Below are 16895 nucleotides of genomic sequence, written 5' to 3' on the forward strand. Positions count from 1 at the left end.
CCTTTTTAAAACAAAACAAAACATGTAATGTACTGAGGAGTTCCTGACAAGCTCCGTGTGTTGATCGGCTGTGGAGTATTTGAAATAAAAATCTCTACCGTGCAAATTTTTTTTGCATTATATTTATAAAATGTTAGCGCCATCATTTAACTAGGTCGTGGACTTTATACGCAATTTGTATCTAATTAATATTTAAAGGCATAATATTTCTGAGTGAAAGCCTGCTGACTGAACTTCATATTTACTTTTATTTTGAAAACCCACTCTTCTTTTCGAGGCGTGGGCTCTTATTTTGAAGGCTGAGCTCTGCGCCTCGGTGTGAGGTGTGGGTGTTTGGCTGGAGTTGATGCGGCCACAGGCTGCAGTATTTATAACACGTGAAGCCGTCGCTGAAGCGGAGTTCCGCTGCTTCCAGAGAGCCGCTCATCCACCGCTGGAGACCTCACTCTGATCCCGGTAAGCCGACCGATGAGCACCGCTGTTTGTTAACCCTCTGTACCGGACCACCCCAGCCTCTACTCATGAAAGCTGGATTTTAAACGGGACCGAGTAGCTGCTGCGGGGTTATTTTGTATTTAAGTATTCCAGTTATTAGTCTTTAATAACTATTGCAGATTTTTAGTTACTTATTTAATTATTTAATTTATTTAATAATAAATAAAAACGCAAACTCAGAGCAGGTTACATTTTGGTTCCTGTAGCTCACTTCCTCTCTTACACTTGCAATGATTTCATTTACACTTAATCTGCAAAGCAGCATTTTGATATCCGGAGAGGAAACTAGGCTTAAAGTTGTCCGGGGCGTTGGCTGTCTGTGTAATATGTGTGTGTGTTAGTGTCAGTGTGAGTGTGTGTGTGAGCTACAGTTACATGCTGACTTGTGAAAGCCTGAGCTGCTCCTGAAATCTGTTTCCAGTTAGGAAGTCTGACTTTTTTTTTTTCGTCCAATGATGGAACCTCTGAGGCCAAAAAAATGCTTCTCAGAGGTCAATTAAAATTCTTGTACTGCTATTTTTCATTGTCCAACGTTTATGCGTGTGCGTGTAGCCATGTAATTGATGCATATGCTCTACCAGCTGGATTCAAGCGCCCCAGACTTTTTTCTTTGGTATTGGTGTGTTAACAGATGTATCTAAAATGCGCATGCAGGCTTCAGTTCTAAAAATAAAGCTGAAATACCGACACATGGTTAAATAAACAGTCAGAATGTTGTGTTGGTATGGGGAAATGATGCCTTTTGTTGCTGGATGATGGAGTACAACATCACTCCCTATTGTGAGCAAACACACAGACAGTGTGTAAAACCAAATCTGACCTTCCACTGCCTCAAACACACACACACACACACACACACACACACACACACACACACACACACACACACACACACGACTGTGGGGAGTTTTCAGTTGAATTCTAAGCATGTTAAAGAAATTAGAGTGAGCTCAGTCCCATTAAAGACGTCCCAGCCCCATAAAACTTTATGCTGCTGGTCTTCCTTCACGTCATGGTAACTCCCTGTTGTGTTTTGCCTGTTGTGATTTTAATAGGATTGAATGTAAATAGGTGCAGACACTGTGGTCTTCTGTTTTTATTGATCCCCAATGGTCACGTGAACAGTAGAGTTGAGTTTTTAATAGAGATTTCCGATGGATAGCATGGTAGAAACAGAAAGCTTCCCGTGTGTGTGTGTTGCCTTTTGTCCTGCAGCCAGTAAAACCTGTTGTGTTGTGTTTGGGTGTGCTGACATTGATCAGGGAATGTGGAAACCTTTCTCATGCGAAAGGAAGAGGGCCACTTTATTAGTTACAAATTTCCCAAGTTTTCAATAGTAAATGGATGGTTTCTTAACAGAATTGCTTTTCCACCCCACTTGAGCACTCAAAGTGCTTTAGACAACATGTGTCAATCACGCACACACAGTGTTTTTTTTTCTATGTCTAAGTGTTTTCTATCTAACATTCACACTCCAATGAACACATCAGGACCAGCTTGGGGTTCAGTGTCAAACCACCAACTGTCTGATTATTATTTAACCTGCTCTACCTCCTGAGGCACAGCCATCCCAACTGCACCTTAACACAAATATCTAATCTGCCAATCACATGGCAGCAACTCAGTGCAGTTAGGCGTGTAGACGTGGTCCAGACAATAACTTAAATAATCGCTTGTTATAAACAAAGTTATGCAGAAGAGCATCTCTGAATGCACAATACATAGAACCATGAAGCAGATGGGCTACAGCAGCAGAAGACCACACTTGGGTGCCACTCCTAAGAACAGGAAACTGAGACTACAATTCACACAGGCTCACCAAAATTGGAGAACCATCTTAAACTAGTCTAAGGAGCTTGGAAGAAAAAGCATCTGGACTTCTTTAAGTTGCTTGAAGACGTTTCACCTCTCATCCGAGAAGCTTCTTCAGTTCTAGGGGAAGAAGAAAAAGAAGAAGCTTTTCGGATGAGAGGTGAAACGTCTTCAAGCAACTTAAAGAAGTCCAGGCACGTTTTCTTCCAAGCTCCTTAGACTACGATGACCTGGATGACTGAGAACCTTCACAGACATCTTAAACTAGTTTCTTGAACTGGCAGTTCTGAAGGGAATATTTCCCAGCTGGTACTAGCAAGGTGTACCCAATAAAGTAAGGATATCTTAAGGAAAAGGGGAAGCAGTCTTCCCACTGATCATTAAGTTAGAGTGGCACCACTCTCATTAATACATTTCTGTTTAATATAAAGCTAGGAGCCAGGAGGGTTTAGCTTAGCCATAAAGACCAGAAGCAGGGAAAGGACAACTTTCAGCTGCTCCCTTTAGTGCTCACCACAGTGGAGCATCTGCTTATATCTCACCCTATCTGGATCTGGTTTAGGGGGGGGGAAGAGGAAAAATCAACCATCAACTAATAACTGCACAGTTGTTAAAGTCAATCAACAAGCGTTAACAGTACACTATTTCTAACTCCCTGCAGTCGGCGTCTAACATCACATCACATCCTATAGATAGGATTGACTTTTTTTTTAAAGGATCAGTTCGATTATACGTAAAAAAATGTTTCGTTATTTATTATTTTTTAATTTTTTATTTATATAACAGCGGCTCCACACGTGGAGCAGATGCAGCGAAAATGTTGCCAAATCAAACATGCAGCGACCCTTTGTGAATATTGTTAAAGCATGTTGTGGGTTACTCATTTACCCTCTCCCTGACTCTGCTATGGTTGTTTTAACCTAGGGTTGCCAACAGGGAAGCTGCACAGGGCCCTCTGGTGGACAAACTCTACACAGTCAACACTAATAACACATTTGAAGGGTGTTTCTTCCTTTTCGTCTTTACTTTTTAAATTGTAATTTATCAGCTGTCTAAATATCAGATATCAACAATTACATAATATTGGCAGATATATTGGCCCTACTAATATATCAACTGGGTTGTAACTTTGGTGAGTTCACTGTAGCTTATTTAATTTTAACGTAGTTATTTTTCATTTAGTTTTTTTAACCAGTAGAAAGAGCCAAGCTAGTTGTTTCCCCTTTCTTGCGGTCTTTATGCTAAGCTACGCTAATCCTGGTTTCTGACAGACAAGATACTCGAAGTATTTCAAAAAATAAATATTCAAAATATTCCTTTATCTAATATTCTCCTGGGTAGAAAATGTATTTTAAAAAATCTGAATGAAGACATGGAGAAATATAGCAAACAGCAGCTGAACTGTTGAACTTATACAGGAACTGTTTGGACGTTTAAAAATGACTCGACTCATGTGAGGAGTGGCTGGAGTAAGAATCTGGAATAATGGTTAGAAACGGAGATTTGCAGGGATTTTGTTGGTTGGAGATTTATGAGGGGAGACTGGAGCAGTTTGGAGACAGGAGAACCCCTGAGACATCATGAGATAATTTAAATTTTTACCAGTAACGTGGAAGTCCTCCCAGCAGGACTGCTCTGGTGCCAGAGTGGAGAGGATCTTACTGTCACACACACACGGAAAATGTCATATAAACTGGTCAGACATATTTTAGCTCCTGCTTTAAAGATCTTCTCGGTTACTGAGTGGAGAAATGAGTGCAGAAAGTGGAGTGTGTAACTCAAGACAAAGCGAGGTGGGTTAAGTGGATCTAACCAGAAGCTTCTGGTAAAGCCATCATGCCTGTCTTGTAGTAGTGGGACATGCTGTTTCTTTGACCTCACTCAGATCTGTTGTATCAGCTTTATCCCACTGTCTGGAATGCAGCTCTCACCCGGGCCAGGTAAAACAGTTATTCAGGTTTTTCTTTGTGGCCCACGCTAGAATACAAATGTTTAGCTGAACTTGCTGCCCAGCTTTAATCACTAATATGTTTATTTTTCAGCCAGAATGATTGGGATCAGTGGTTGGAACACTCTAACTGCAGTGTTGTTAGGCCATGATAAGGCTATAGTGTGATCCTTAAAGGTGCTCTAAGAAATATTTTGCTTGGTGAATATAGCAGAGGAAATGAATCCAGTGAGGTATCTGCCAAATGTGTAAACTCACTGAAAGAAAGCACTTCTTTTGCAAGAGAAACCATCTGAACAACAATATATGGTAATATGGTTTTATCTTTGTGTCCAAGGTAGTTGTATACATATGTAGTTTATTAAGCAAACCAGTTTGTGAACATTGCATCCTAATGAGGGCAGCTTCTGGTCACGGTGCTGCAATGCATTCTTTTTGTCTGTTGATTTTGTTGGTTTCAGACATGGACACGCCTCTATCATATAGTAATCCAAAAGACTTTAACCAAGTCTTTAGAACAACCACCTAACTGACAAGGGCACCAATCAGATTGTTATCTTTGTTTCCTTTAGTCAGCCAGAGGCTTTTTGCCACTTAAACTAGATACAAGGTCCTTCAGATATCGCAGATCAGATTGCCAAAGCCTTTTTCATCTTCTTTAAATAATTTTATTACTGTTGTATAACCTTTGCAGATGGTTGCTAATGTCAACTCTCTCCATGAAAATGAAGAAACTTTAAGAAACACTTTTAATAAATGACTAGGAACTTTTGAATTTCCATATTTTCACGCTACAGGTGTTAAATTCTAAGTATTACTGTTTGCTTGTTACCATTGTTGCCATTAAAATAACACAACTTCAACCAAGTAAACCAGAAATGGACACTTTGTGTTTTGAAAACTTTAATTTATATAAACAAAGCTGCAGCTATTTTTTGAAAACGTGAACTCTCTTTACTTATTTTTATTAAACAACTATTCAAGGTTTCATTCATACAGGCCTTGAGACCAGTTGGCAACCTCCTGGCAACCACTAGTTGCTAGGGAAGAGTGTGTATTTCCCAGCCAGTTGGTGATGAGGTGTATGGTGCTGCACAGAAAACCTCCTTGCGATTGCTTTAGTCACTAACAGATTACCCAGGTTGCGTACAGTTTTTACAGAAGACTAGTCTGCAAACACCAGCTGCTCACAGAGCAGTACTGAAACTGTGAAAAGTGTGGTGCAATCTGTAAATGGAGACATTTTCCCTTTAAAGTAAATGTGTTGGTTGCAATAACCAGCACATTTACTTTGGTTTCTCAGAAAGACTTTTACTATCGTGCAGCTGGTAAGCGTCTGCAGGTAAGTTGGTGTCTTCCATGCGAACTATATGCAACCCGGGCAATCTGCTCGTGACCAAAGCAATCGCACGGAAACGTTTGGTGCAGCATTCTCTTTTAGACCTACCTAGAAACACACAGCAAGCTACACCAACCACTTGCCAACAAGTTGGGGAATGCAAATATTTCTTTAGCAAGGTGGTTTTCAGGGGAATTGCCAACTGGTCTCTAAGCCTGTGTGACTGAGACCACAGCTAGCTAATCTGCTTTAATGTTGAGGTTTAATATCAAAATGAACATATTGTGAAGATAGGGGAGAAGCTGGAACTCATGGAAAAAACCCCCATGGAACCACAGGGATAGACTCCACATATAAAGGTTTAAACCCAGAACCCTCTGTTCCTCATAGTTTATTCATCGTCAGGCTGTTACGACTGTTAATGTAGAGGAAAGAAACAAGATTAAATATATGCTTAAATGCCTTTATAGGTTAATGCTGTGAGCATTTGCAGTTTCAAAAGTTTCTCTTCCTGCTTATGCAGAGGTTAAAACATGTTTTTCTAAGCAAACTTGCATGATGAATTCAGACTTGAGGCCCCTGCAGGCACTTATTTTGTGTTAACTAAAAAAGCGCCACAATGATGCGATACACATCAGTTACCCAACTTTTTTTTCTACGTGAAGATAGTCATTAAATTGCTAAACTTTTAGACTTCCACATTTTAAAGGTCTCAAGTTTCTCAACAGCTGCAACATCATTCGTGCCTCGCCTTGACAACAATGAGTGACTCCTTATCAATACTCAGGTTTTTTCCTGCTGTGCAACCAGAGGAAAGTCTCATTTCTGAATCCAAGTTGATGATTAGAATTTGCTATCTATTCCATCACTAAAATCTGCATAGCAATGCCACAATGGGAGGAAATTGGAACAACAGACATGTTAAGGTTAGCAGAGCTATCTGCAGGCTGCAGAGAAGTACAGGATTAATATTTTGAACAGTCACTGTTCCAGCCCTCCTCGTCTAATTTTTAAACCACCAAGACGTCCCATTAGGAGACGTTTTCTACTGGCTGCCGTGCTAAGTCCGTGATTAAAGAGATTTTTTTAAAGAAAAGTCAGCGCTGAGGTCACACCTGCAGCACATACTGAGTGAGGTAAGTTGAGCCAGGGTTTGTGGAATCTACATTAATGACATATGAGTTTAACACAGTCAGTCTGTATGGGCGAGCATATTAACAGTTCTGTGTGTGTGTGTGTGTGTGTGTGTGTGTGTGTGTGTGTGTGTGTGTGTGTGTGGCTAAACTGTGCCAGCTTCACAGTTCTGATGGAGACTTCCTGTTTCTCATTTTTCCACTACATTCTTGAGCGATAAGCTCATGCCACACACACACACACACACACACACACACACACACACACACACACACACACACACACACACACACACACGGCTGGTACACACTCTAAAATAATCCACACTATGTCATGTTTGCACTGGCAGATTTCTTGTCTGTCTCTGCTTCTTTATTGCGCACTCGCTGTCTCTTTCACATCCCCACATGTTTGCCTGAGTTTTTCCTCGTCCACATGACATGATGTCACCTTTCCGTGCTCTGTGCTTACACAGTGTGGAAGGCTCGGGTTGGAGGAAGTGCTTCAACTTGTAACCGTTACACTAAGGTGGCTGAAACTTTAACCGAAAGAGGGGAAAAGATTTAGACTGATTTAAAACTAATGCAGCCGAAGTCCACTCCCACTTCTCTTTATTCCCTGAACACTCAGTCCATGAAGGATTAAAGATGACACTCTTCTTATTGTTAACAACTGCCATAAAAAGACCAAAACCAACAATGAACCGTTTCTACGAACATGCCTGGTTATCTTAACCCCGTCATACTTTATTTTACAGCACCAATATTTTTAGAAACTACTAAAAGTGAGACAAACCATGGGCCCTGTCGTTACTCTGACTCAATCCCACACACACAGTCCTACATTTATCTGACTTTAAATAGTTCCCAAGAACACATAATTTACTCCGGTTTGAGCTGATTTACTGTCAATAAGAAAAATAAAGACTCACACAAGCCTTTACCACCAGTGCCTTATGCCAATGCCAACTAAAAGTCTTAAAAAATAAAATTTACCCAGTGTGGACAAACTAATGTCACTCTATGGAGAGCTCCACATTCCCACAATGAGCTTTCTTTGGCTGCAGCGCTGCCCTCAACTCTGCCTTTAGCCGTGACTGCGTGACACAGCCTAATTTTTCCGTGGTGATCTGACTGAGTTTCGAATTGGCCGCTTTAGCTGGAAGAAAACGATGTGTATGTGCTGCAGTGTCGTTACACAGCGCTATTTATTGCTGGAAAACAAAGTAAAGACGTGCAGCAACAGTGTACTCGGAGCTGCCTGACGTCAGTTACACCTCATTTATTTTAGTCCTGGCTTCCTGTCAGCCGTTGTTTAGCTCCCATCAGATAACAATTTCATGGTGCTCATAGCCAAGCATCAATACTGCCTTCTATGCGGTTGCTGAGCAGAGTTCTGTGTCTTTACAAAGTTCGACTCTGCAGGTGAAAGCAAAAATGAGAAAAGGAGCAGGATAGAGAGCACTGGAAATCTTAGCTGAATCCTTATTAGTTTGGGAAGAGAAGGAATTAAAATGTCAAGAAGCGTGGAGGGTAAACAGGAGGTAACAGGTAAATGCCAGACCTCGCCTTTATCTGACAGGACTTGCTTTCTTCCAGTGGAGACAGATGAGTAACCTCTTCACGCCCAGTCACCAAATAAACCAGACAGCTGCTGGTTGCTCCATTGAGTAATGATTGAGGTGGCCACCGAGGGGAAGATATATCTCCGCTCCAAAGTTCAGAGCTTTATTGTCTGTTAAGGAGATGAGACCACAAAGAAGTTATTTAATCAACTTTATTAACCACAGCACCTTTAACCTCTGCCTCATACGTCTGTCAAACAGCAGCCTGAGACTGGGCAACAAATTAAAATCGAGTTTCCTTCCAGACTTCGTGAAAATGTTCATCTGCTTGTATTTGAGACTTTGAATTATGCCATAAAAATATGCTTTCATGAGCATTCCCAGTCTGAGGAAAACAAAAATACTTGTGTTGAAAGTTTAAATCACTTGCAAACAAACGAGCTGAAACACATTAAAAACCATTTTGATCAGTTTCGATTATGTCTCACTGACACTAGCAGCTCATCCAGCTCCATCGCAGTTCAGCGGGTATTCTAATGTGTGAAGTTCACAAAGAAAGCGTTTAGTTTGCTTGTCATTGCTTAGATTTATTGCACAAAATAATGACTTCTTAATAGATTCTAATTTTCACGAAGGCTCGCAAACAGTTCTATCCACGACAAGTTCATCCAGAACACCACCCAATCAAAGTGCTTCAGCATTCACTCCGTCCATAAAAGGCATGAACGTCATTGTTTCACAGGATACACGCGGCGTGCCACATGTGTGACAACACCATATTTCCATCTTCTGATGTTTGTTCTTCATTAGCGGTGACAATCTGATGTAAGCGACTGCTGGGTGGTTTCAGTTCAACTTTGTTCACTACACCAGGAGCAAAATTAGGTGTAACTGAATCATTCGAAGCTTGAGAGTTATGCGTTGAAATGAAAAAAGAAGAAGAAAAAGGAAATGACAAATGTTATCTTGAACATAATTTGGGCGAAGACCCATCGTATGTGAGTTTGATTAAATTCTGGTTCTCGTCAGTTGCGGATGGACGATGGGCGCTTCGCCATGGCACGAGCTGACGAGTCTGCCAGATGAGCTAAAGAACAGATGCTTGAATGAAGAGGTCAAGTTATTCAAAAGTGGTATTTTAGCCATGATGAAAGTGTGGCCTCTGTGGAAGTGAAATGATAGTCTGTACTATTTTTGCACAGACTCTCGAGGTCCTATGGGATGATCATTTTTTATGATTTTGTATGAGATGTCTGCTGATGGCTTTGTTAACCATTCCCTTTGGCACCATCATTGGGCCAAAACGTCACTTTTTCCAGTATAACCACTAATTTAGCTGTGTGTAGAGACATTTAGCAAAACATGTTAGTGTTATACTCACTAAAAATCAGCATGTTACCATGGTAACATTACTGTTGAGCTACTAAGTAGAATGTTAAAAAACTGCTCATTTTATCCCAATTTTAAATGTTTTCAAGTTGCAAACAGTTTTTCTTGTGATGGCCACTACACACTCAATAATGCCTATTCAGCCAATCACATGGCAGCAACTTAATGCACTTACGCATGTAGACATGGTCAAGATGACCCGGTGAAGTTCAAACCGAGCATTAGAGTGAGGAAGAAATTTATTTTGGTGACTTTGTTGTTGGTGCCTGACAGGCTTGAGTATTTCAGAAACGGCTGATCTACTAGGATTTTCCCACACAGCCATCTCTAGGGTTTACAGAGAATGATCTGAGAAACAGAAAATATTCGGTGAGCAGCAGTTCTCTGGGGTAAAATGTCATGTTAATGTCAAAGGTCAGACGAGAATGTCCAGACAGCTCCAAGCCGATAAAAGGCAACACAACTCGTTACAACAAAGGTATGCAGACGAGCATCTCTGAATGCACAACACCTCAAACCTCGAAGTGGATGGAATACAGTAACAGAAGGTCACACAGGGTGATACTCCTGTAAGCTAAGAACAGGAAACAAAGACTATAATTTACACAGGCTTGCCAAAATTGGACAATATGAGACCAGAAAAGTGTTGTCTTGATTCCTGCTGAACATGTCCTACAGGGGGCAAGGATCAGCAATCGCCAGGCCCAGCCATACACACACGCACATGTATGCACACCATTCATTTATGGTGGTGTCAGCCCCCCAAGATGTCAGCGAGCAGATGCCTCCCTGAACTAGCATCGAACCGAATGGGGTCCAACCTAGTACTAGCAAGATGCACATAATAAAGTGACTAGTAACTGTATATATAGCAGTTGCACAACAGTTAAATGACCTTTACATTTGATGCACTACAGAAATGGCTGGTGGACAAACTGGGAAAGGAGTTTCCTAAAACGAGAACTTCCTCGTGAATGTGTGCTGACATGTCGCTCCATACAGGAGGTGAACGCTATAGTTTGTGGTTTCTAAGGGAGTGGTTCATTTAAGAAGTGGAGTGTGTGTGTGTGTAGAGTTTGTCATAAGGATGTCAGCGTTCCTGATCTCACCACATTAGTCATGCCAGGCATTCCTTCATGCGTTCACCACACTGTGCAAACACACATGGACACACACTTGTCTCACAGCAGTTTGTGAGAATTCCTCGTGGTCGGGCAGCATGAACTTGATGTGGGAAATAAGTGAGCGAACAGACTGCGGCGATCGCTCCTCTTCCATATTTTCGTGCCTTTGTGTAGCTGTGATTTAAAAAAAAAAAAAAAAAATTGTAACCAACATGTTGTTTATTATTTACCGTCTGAAATTCTGGCCCTGTAATCACAGCTCTGTGATCAGATTTATGCTGGTCAACGTGGTGATTTTGGTTCTATGTTTAGGGAGTTTATGTGTGCTGTATTTTAGGGAGAGTGAATTCTGGATTCTGTAGTGTGAGAAATCAAGTGTGCCAACGTTTGCAGTGCTGCTTGTCAGCATGATTAAACAAGAACTAGCAAACAGAATTTCAGAAAGCTTGGTGCAGATATGACGCACGGGCAAATGAAGAACCCATTAGGATTTGATATGGATCCAGATACGTTTCCTTAGAGACGGGGCACTGACTCAGAGCTTCTACTCTCCTAATGACCTTCTTGGTTTCCTCATTCTCCATTAAAGTAACAAATGTTGGTCCAAGTGTCCTCAGGAAGGCTACAATTGTGAGATTCTACTAATATTACTAACATTAATATTTGCAATTAATAATAATAGAATAATAGATAATTAGATAGGTATCACTTGGCTGAAAGTTTTGCCAGGAGAAAGACTCTTCTCTCTAAAAAGATCATAGCAGCATAACATAGGTTTTCAAATTTGCATCTCAATAGACCACAAAACCTTACGACAGACGACAACAAAGTGAAGCCGTCTGGCCACAATGCACAGCACCACGTCTGGAGAAAACCAAACACAAACAAACTGGGTCATGCAAGAGGACAATGATGGCTGAAAAAGAAAAGAATCGGTGTTTTGCTTTATAATGCATGACATGGAGTGCAATGCATGCATCTAAAATATTGTGGAGTACAAGGAAGTAGTATTACACAATACAAGTGCCAACTCAAACCCTCACATCTGGACACGTCCCTGAAACAGGGCAGGTATACGGCCTGGGAATACAAAGATGAGGATGGATAGATTACCAGAGGAAGGAAGAGGAAGTCAAGAGCAAATAAAAGCCTAATTCATCTGCTTCCCAAATCAGCTGTAAAATTTGCTGTCAAACTTATCAGTTAGGAGCTGCTTTAACAGGAAGAGATAAGATGCATAAATGGAGAGGAAGCGAGCGCACCGCACAACCACTGTAAACATAGGTACACAGAAACACTGACAGATACCAGAAAAGACAGATACGTCATTGTGTATCCAAGAAATCAGCTCGAATAACACACAGCTCACACGCAGCTGTGAGCTGACAGAATCTTAGTTCAGCCTCTGATTTCCTCTTTGATGGTGTCTTAGTTTCACCAGCTGCTCAAACATCCCACAGAGCTGAGCTGCGGTGAATAGTTATGCTCTATGTCCTTTATGGAGAAATTTCAGCTCCGAGCAATCCTTGTAATCATTTTTGTCTCATCTAACTTTTTTATCTTTTTCAAAGATTTTTGCATATAGAACATAAGAAGAAAATAACCCATGGTTTGATGAATTGGCAGAAAATGGCAGTTGCTTTAAGAACTGTAAGAAAGAAATTATTTGATTAATGAAGCACATGATCAGGAGGCTCATCCATAATGAGAATAAATAATAGTTGCAGCTGGATTGTTTAAAATGAGCTCATGCTTAAAATTTTGTGATTGGTTTCAATGATGTGCTGTTTGGTGAGGACCAAAAGTTCGTAATTGAAACCACAAACGACTAAAATCCATTTTGACCCATGAATCATAAAATATGAACTGTTATCTGCAGTCATAAAACCAGCGCGGTGTTTACCGCCGTTGCTGGGCAGGGCTTTTACTTCCTCCCTCCGTTCTCTTCTTGCTGCAGGTGGGACTGTATCCTGACGATGGCGGAAAACTCGCAGTGTTTCTACTGCCGCGAGGACCTCGGGGGGAAGAGGTTCGTCCGTAACGAGGGCAGGCCGGTGTGCGTTCGCTGCCACACAAAGTTCTGTGCCAACTCCTGCGCCGAGTGCCACCGTCCCATCTCCGTGGAAACAAAGGTGTCTTATCGAGCTGCATTTTTGTGTGTAGACTTAGAAGTTTTGGTATTTCCTGCCACCTGTGTGCAGCTGTCATCCAAAAGAAAAAAACAAAAAACAAAAACTCTCCGTTTTCCTCCATCAGGAGCTCAGCCACAAGGGCCGATATTGGCACGAGGAGTGTTTCCGCTGTGCAAAGTGTTACAAGCCTCTGGCTAAGGAGCCCTTCAGCACCAAGGATGACCGCATCATGTGTGGGAAGTGCTGCTCCAGAGAGGATGCTCCACGCTGCCACGGCTGTTATAAACCCATACTGGCGGGTACGATATGCTCTGTAGAGGGTGGCCCACTGATCTGCTTGTCTTGTGTGATTAAAAGACCAAAGAGTTGGCTGGAAAAACTCATTTTCAAAAGAGTTTCTTTATCAGGACATCTAAATATATACATGATTTAGGGCAGTACGGGTGTACTGACTATTATAGTGTCAAACTATTGTTAAATAAAAGGACTTACGCAGGCCTAAAAATGTCCTCTGTACTACTGTATTTATTCAGCATTAGCAGTAATAATCCTTCTCCTCTCCCCTGCAGGAACAGAGAGCGTGGAGTACAAAGGGAACTCGTGGCACGACGAGTGTTTCACCTGTTACAGCTGTAAACGACCAATAGGATCACAGAATTTTCTCTCCAAAGGAAGTGACGTTTACTGCAGCCCCTGCTATGATGACAAATTCGCCAAACACTGCGTGAGCTGCAAAAAGGTAATTTCTCTCACACAGGGAACCAGGCCATCCTCTTATCACCAAGATCACTTTGAAGTCACGTTTTTATAGCAATTTCAGGCACGCTGCCATTTAAATGTTTAGGATTGTGTTCATTGTTTTACTTTTATTTGCTTTGACATGTCAAAATTCCTTTAATAAGCAGGCTGTAATAGTGCAATAATTCATAAAATCTTAATCTTTGGATACTTAGGATAATTTTTTATTCTGTCAGGGAAATCCGCAGCCTAATTGCATTTTAGCCTTTTACCCCATTACACTAATGACTGACCAAATTATTAATAAATTATTTCTTCATTTGTACTTTTAACTCGACTATTTTATTCATACCAAACTATGTTAAATGTAACAAATGTGGAAGCCACTGTAGCTCACTGGGTTGAGCAGGCGAACCATGCATGGTGCTACTGCAGAGGCTGCTTACTGTAACCTGCTTGTTCTCTTCAGTTTCCTGCCTTCTCCCCACTGTCCTCTCTAAATCAAGGCTAAAATAAACCCAAGGAAAACATTTAAACAAATCTCGGATGGAGAGTTTTATTTTAACAGTAATTAAACTACTCAAAGAGGATTTTAATTGGATGTTAAAACATCCCTTAACTTCTATCTCCAGCCTATAACCTCTGGAGGAGTGAACTACCAGGACCAGCCGTGGCACAGCCACTGTTTCGTGTGCAGCTCCTGCGCGAAGCCTCTGGCAGGGACGAGTTTCACCAACCACCAGGAGCAGGTCTTCTGTGTCGACTGCTACAAGACCTCCGTGGCCAAGAAGTGCAGCGGCTGCCAGAACCCCATCACAGGTTAGCATAAATAGAACTGAAAGTCAAACGGCATTAAAAAAGAGTAAATGGAGTAAAAATGTAAAACAGCCTCTACCTTAGTGAAGCACACATTTAATTTTTGTATGACAAAAGCTTTACTCGTTACAAACGCTGAGAATGCAGTCATCTGTGAGATTGCTGCTGTCTGATCCATTTGAGCTTGACTCGACTCCACTCAGGTTTTAAAGGTTTTCCATTAGGTGGTAGTAGCCTGTGATGGCACTGGATAAGTCATGAAAGCGGTTTCTTCACAAGAATCAAACAAAACAATTTTTGTCCCGGCAATGAGGGAAAGGGCTACACACTGACTCTCTTCTTTTATCCCAAGTCTGACAAAAAGCCATAGACCGAGCAGCAGGTATGCCTTCGCCTCAATGTCCTCCATTGTTGTGTTATTCCCAGTCCACTGAAGCCAGTGTTTAGTGCTTTACACCTGAATTCCTTCTAAACACCAGCGCTTTCACAATGAGAGCATGTTCTCACTCTTAATACAACATGGTGTTTATTTTGTAAGTGATGGCTCTATTAGAGTCAAAAGGAGGTTAAAGCAGGTTGCGCTTTACCATGCGAATGACATGTTAGCTGGTGTAGTGCGCAGTATCTGCTGTGTGACAGAAAAAACTCAGCTAAAGGGTTTGCAACAAATATTATTGCATCACAGTGGCTACACCCTTCTTTCATATACAGTCTGTGATATTGCAGCATGAAAGACCGGACTGACTAACAAGTAAACAGATCTCAGCTGAGATCTGAGTTCTTAGTGAAACTCGTGGCATTAAAATAAACACAACAGGTAAATGGAAGCTGTACCAGAACCATAACTATGACTGAGTGCACCCAGTTACCAATTAAGTAAGAAAGAAAGGGAAGTTTATCTTTATAGCACTTTTCCGGAGAAAGAATAGTTAACGGCACATGCCAAAAGCAACATAGGCACACAAACACTACGCAAACACCTGCATGAACAGATGAAGCTGCTTTTTAAAGGATGACACAGAGAGTCAAAGGTGCAAAGAGAGGTGTAGGTGGGGGGGCCTCACAACATGATGCCATGAAAGCCTCGTTAAAAAAAACCCCTAATAACTATTTGAAGATAAAAGTTAAATCTTTAGATGATTTTAAGGTGTTTTGTGACTTTTCATCTGACGGATCCAGATGTGCTTTAAGGCAGTTCAAATACAGCTGATGTCTTTACTGATCAAGACCAGCAGGTGGCACACAAAGGTAGACCAAAGACACGGTCTAACTCCCCTCTGCTCTTCTCTCCTCTCAGGTTTTGGTAAAGGGGTGAATGTGGTGAACTATGAGGGCAGCTCCTGGCATGAATACTGCTTCAACTGTAAGAGGTGCTCCCTCAGTTTGTCCAACAAGCGTTTCGTAGCCAAGGGAAAAGACATCCTCTGCACCGACTGCGGCAACAAGTAGAGACGGACGACTTTATGCCCGTTTCAAAATGATGTAAACCTATTCCCCTGCATTCTTCTCCTTTCTATCACCAAGCTGGCCTTCACCCCCTGTCTGCTCCGGCATTATATCCACTCTGATAATAATGTGAATAATGAAAAAAATAAAGTAAATAAATAAGGTTATAGAGAGTCTACAGTGCTCCCCTTGGTAAAGCAAATGTGTTTGGCACAACAAAGCACTCAGAGCATGACTCTCCTGGAGAGGACGGGTTATTAAAATAATTATAATAATTTAAAAAAAGACTAAAAGGATGTAACCTAACCTGTTTTTTGTTTTTTTTTACATGCAAGCAAGCATCCTATTTCAATATTCTGTTTATTATCCAGCTGAAATCTTGGAAGATTAATTGATGGGAATACTGAAACCTGCTCTGATGTTAAGTGACGTCTACGTCTAAAAATGTTTTGAACCACTAGTAACAAGTTTTCACAGGAGGTGACACGGTCAGCCTTTTCTCTCTGTCCAAATGTAAGAGAACAGTATTTTTACAAACAGCTTCCCGACTCTGTTGTTAGAGCTGCATCATTCATTCTTATTCTGCTAAAGCTAACCTTCATTTACTGTGTTGTTAAAAGCTTAGAAATCAATGCGTGTCATGTTGCAGTCGGTAAATGATAAAAAATAAATATCTAGGGTCGCTTAAATTGCAGCGTTTAATTCTTCATGTGTCTGTATTTAAGTTTGAGCTGCTAATTGATATTTGCTTGTTGTATTTTTTACATAAATAAAATTTCTAACCCTTTCTCTTCTAAATAAAGATAAAATCTGAATAAATGTTGCATGTTCCTGTGAAGATCAAAGCTCAAATAAACTTTCTACAAAACTGAGAATGACTTTTTCTCTTTTTGATTCAATTTCTTAGTTTATTTTTAATGAATTTGTTATTTTTTTTAACTTCACATTTTAAACTGAT

The 16895-nt window shown here is 41.0% G+C and overlaps 1 protein-coding gene across 1 annotated transcript; it reads left to right on the forward strand.

Annotated features, from left to right (window-relative positions):
* Positions 1-305: 305 nt before the first annotated feature.
* Positions 306-16812, forward strand: LOC116319701 (four and a half LIM domains protein 1-like). Its single transcript, XM_031739115.2, has 6 exons — positions 306-456; positions 12763-12937; positions 13062-13236; positions 13507-13676; positions 14308-14494; positions 15789-16812. Exons 2-6 carry the CDS (start codon positions 12782-12784, stop codon positions 15938-15940), a joined length of 840 nt encoding a protein of 279 aa, XP_031594975.1. The 5' UTR covers positions 306-456; positions 12763-12781; the 3' UTR covers positions 15941-16812.
* Positions 16813-16895: the final 83 nt, after the last annotated feature.

This window comes from Oreochromis aureus, linkage group 10 (assembly GCF_013358895.1).
Source record: "Oreochromis aureus strain Israel breed Guangdong linkage group 10, ZZ_aureus, whole genome shotgun sequence".
Taxonomy (NCBI): Eukaryota; Metazoa; Chordata; class Actinopteri; order Cichliformes; family Cichlidae; genus Oreochromis; species Oreochromis aureus.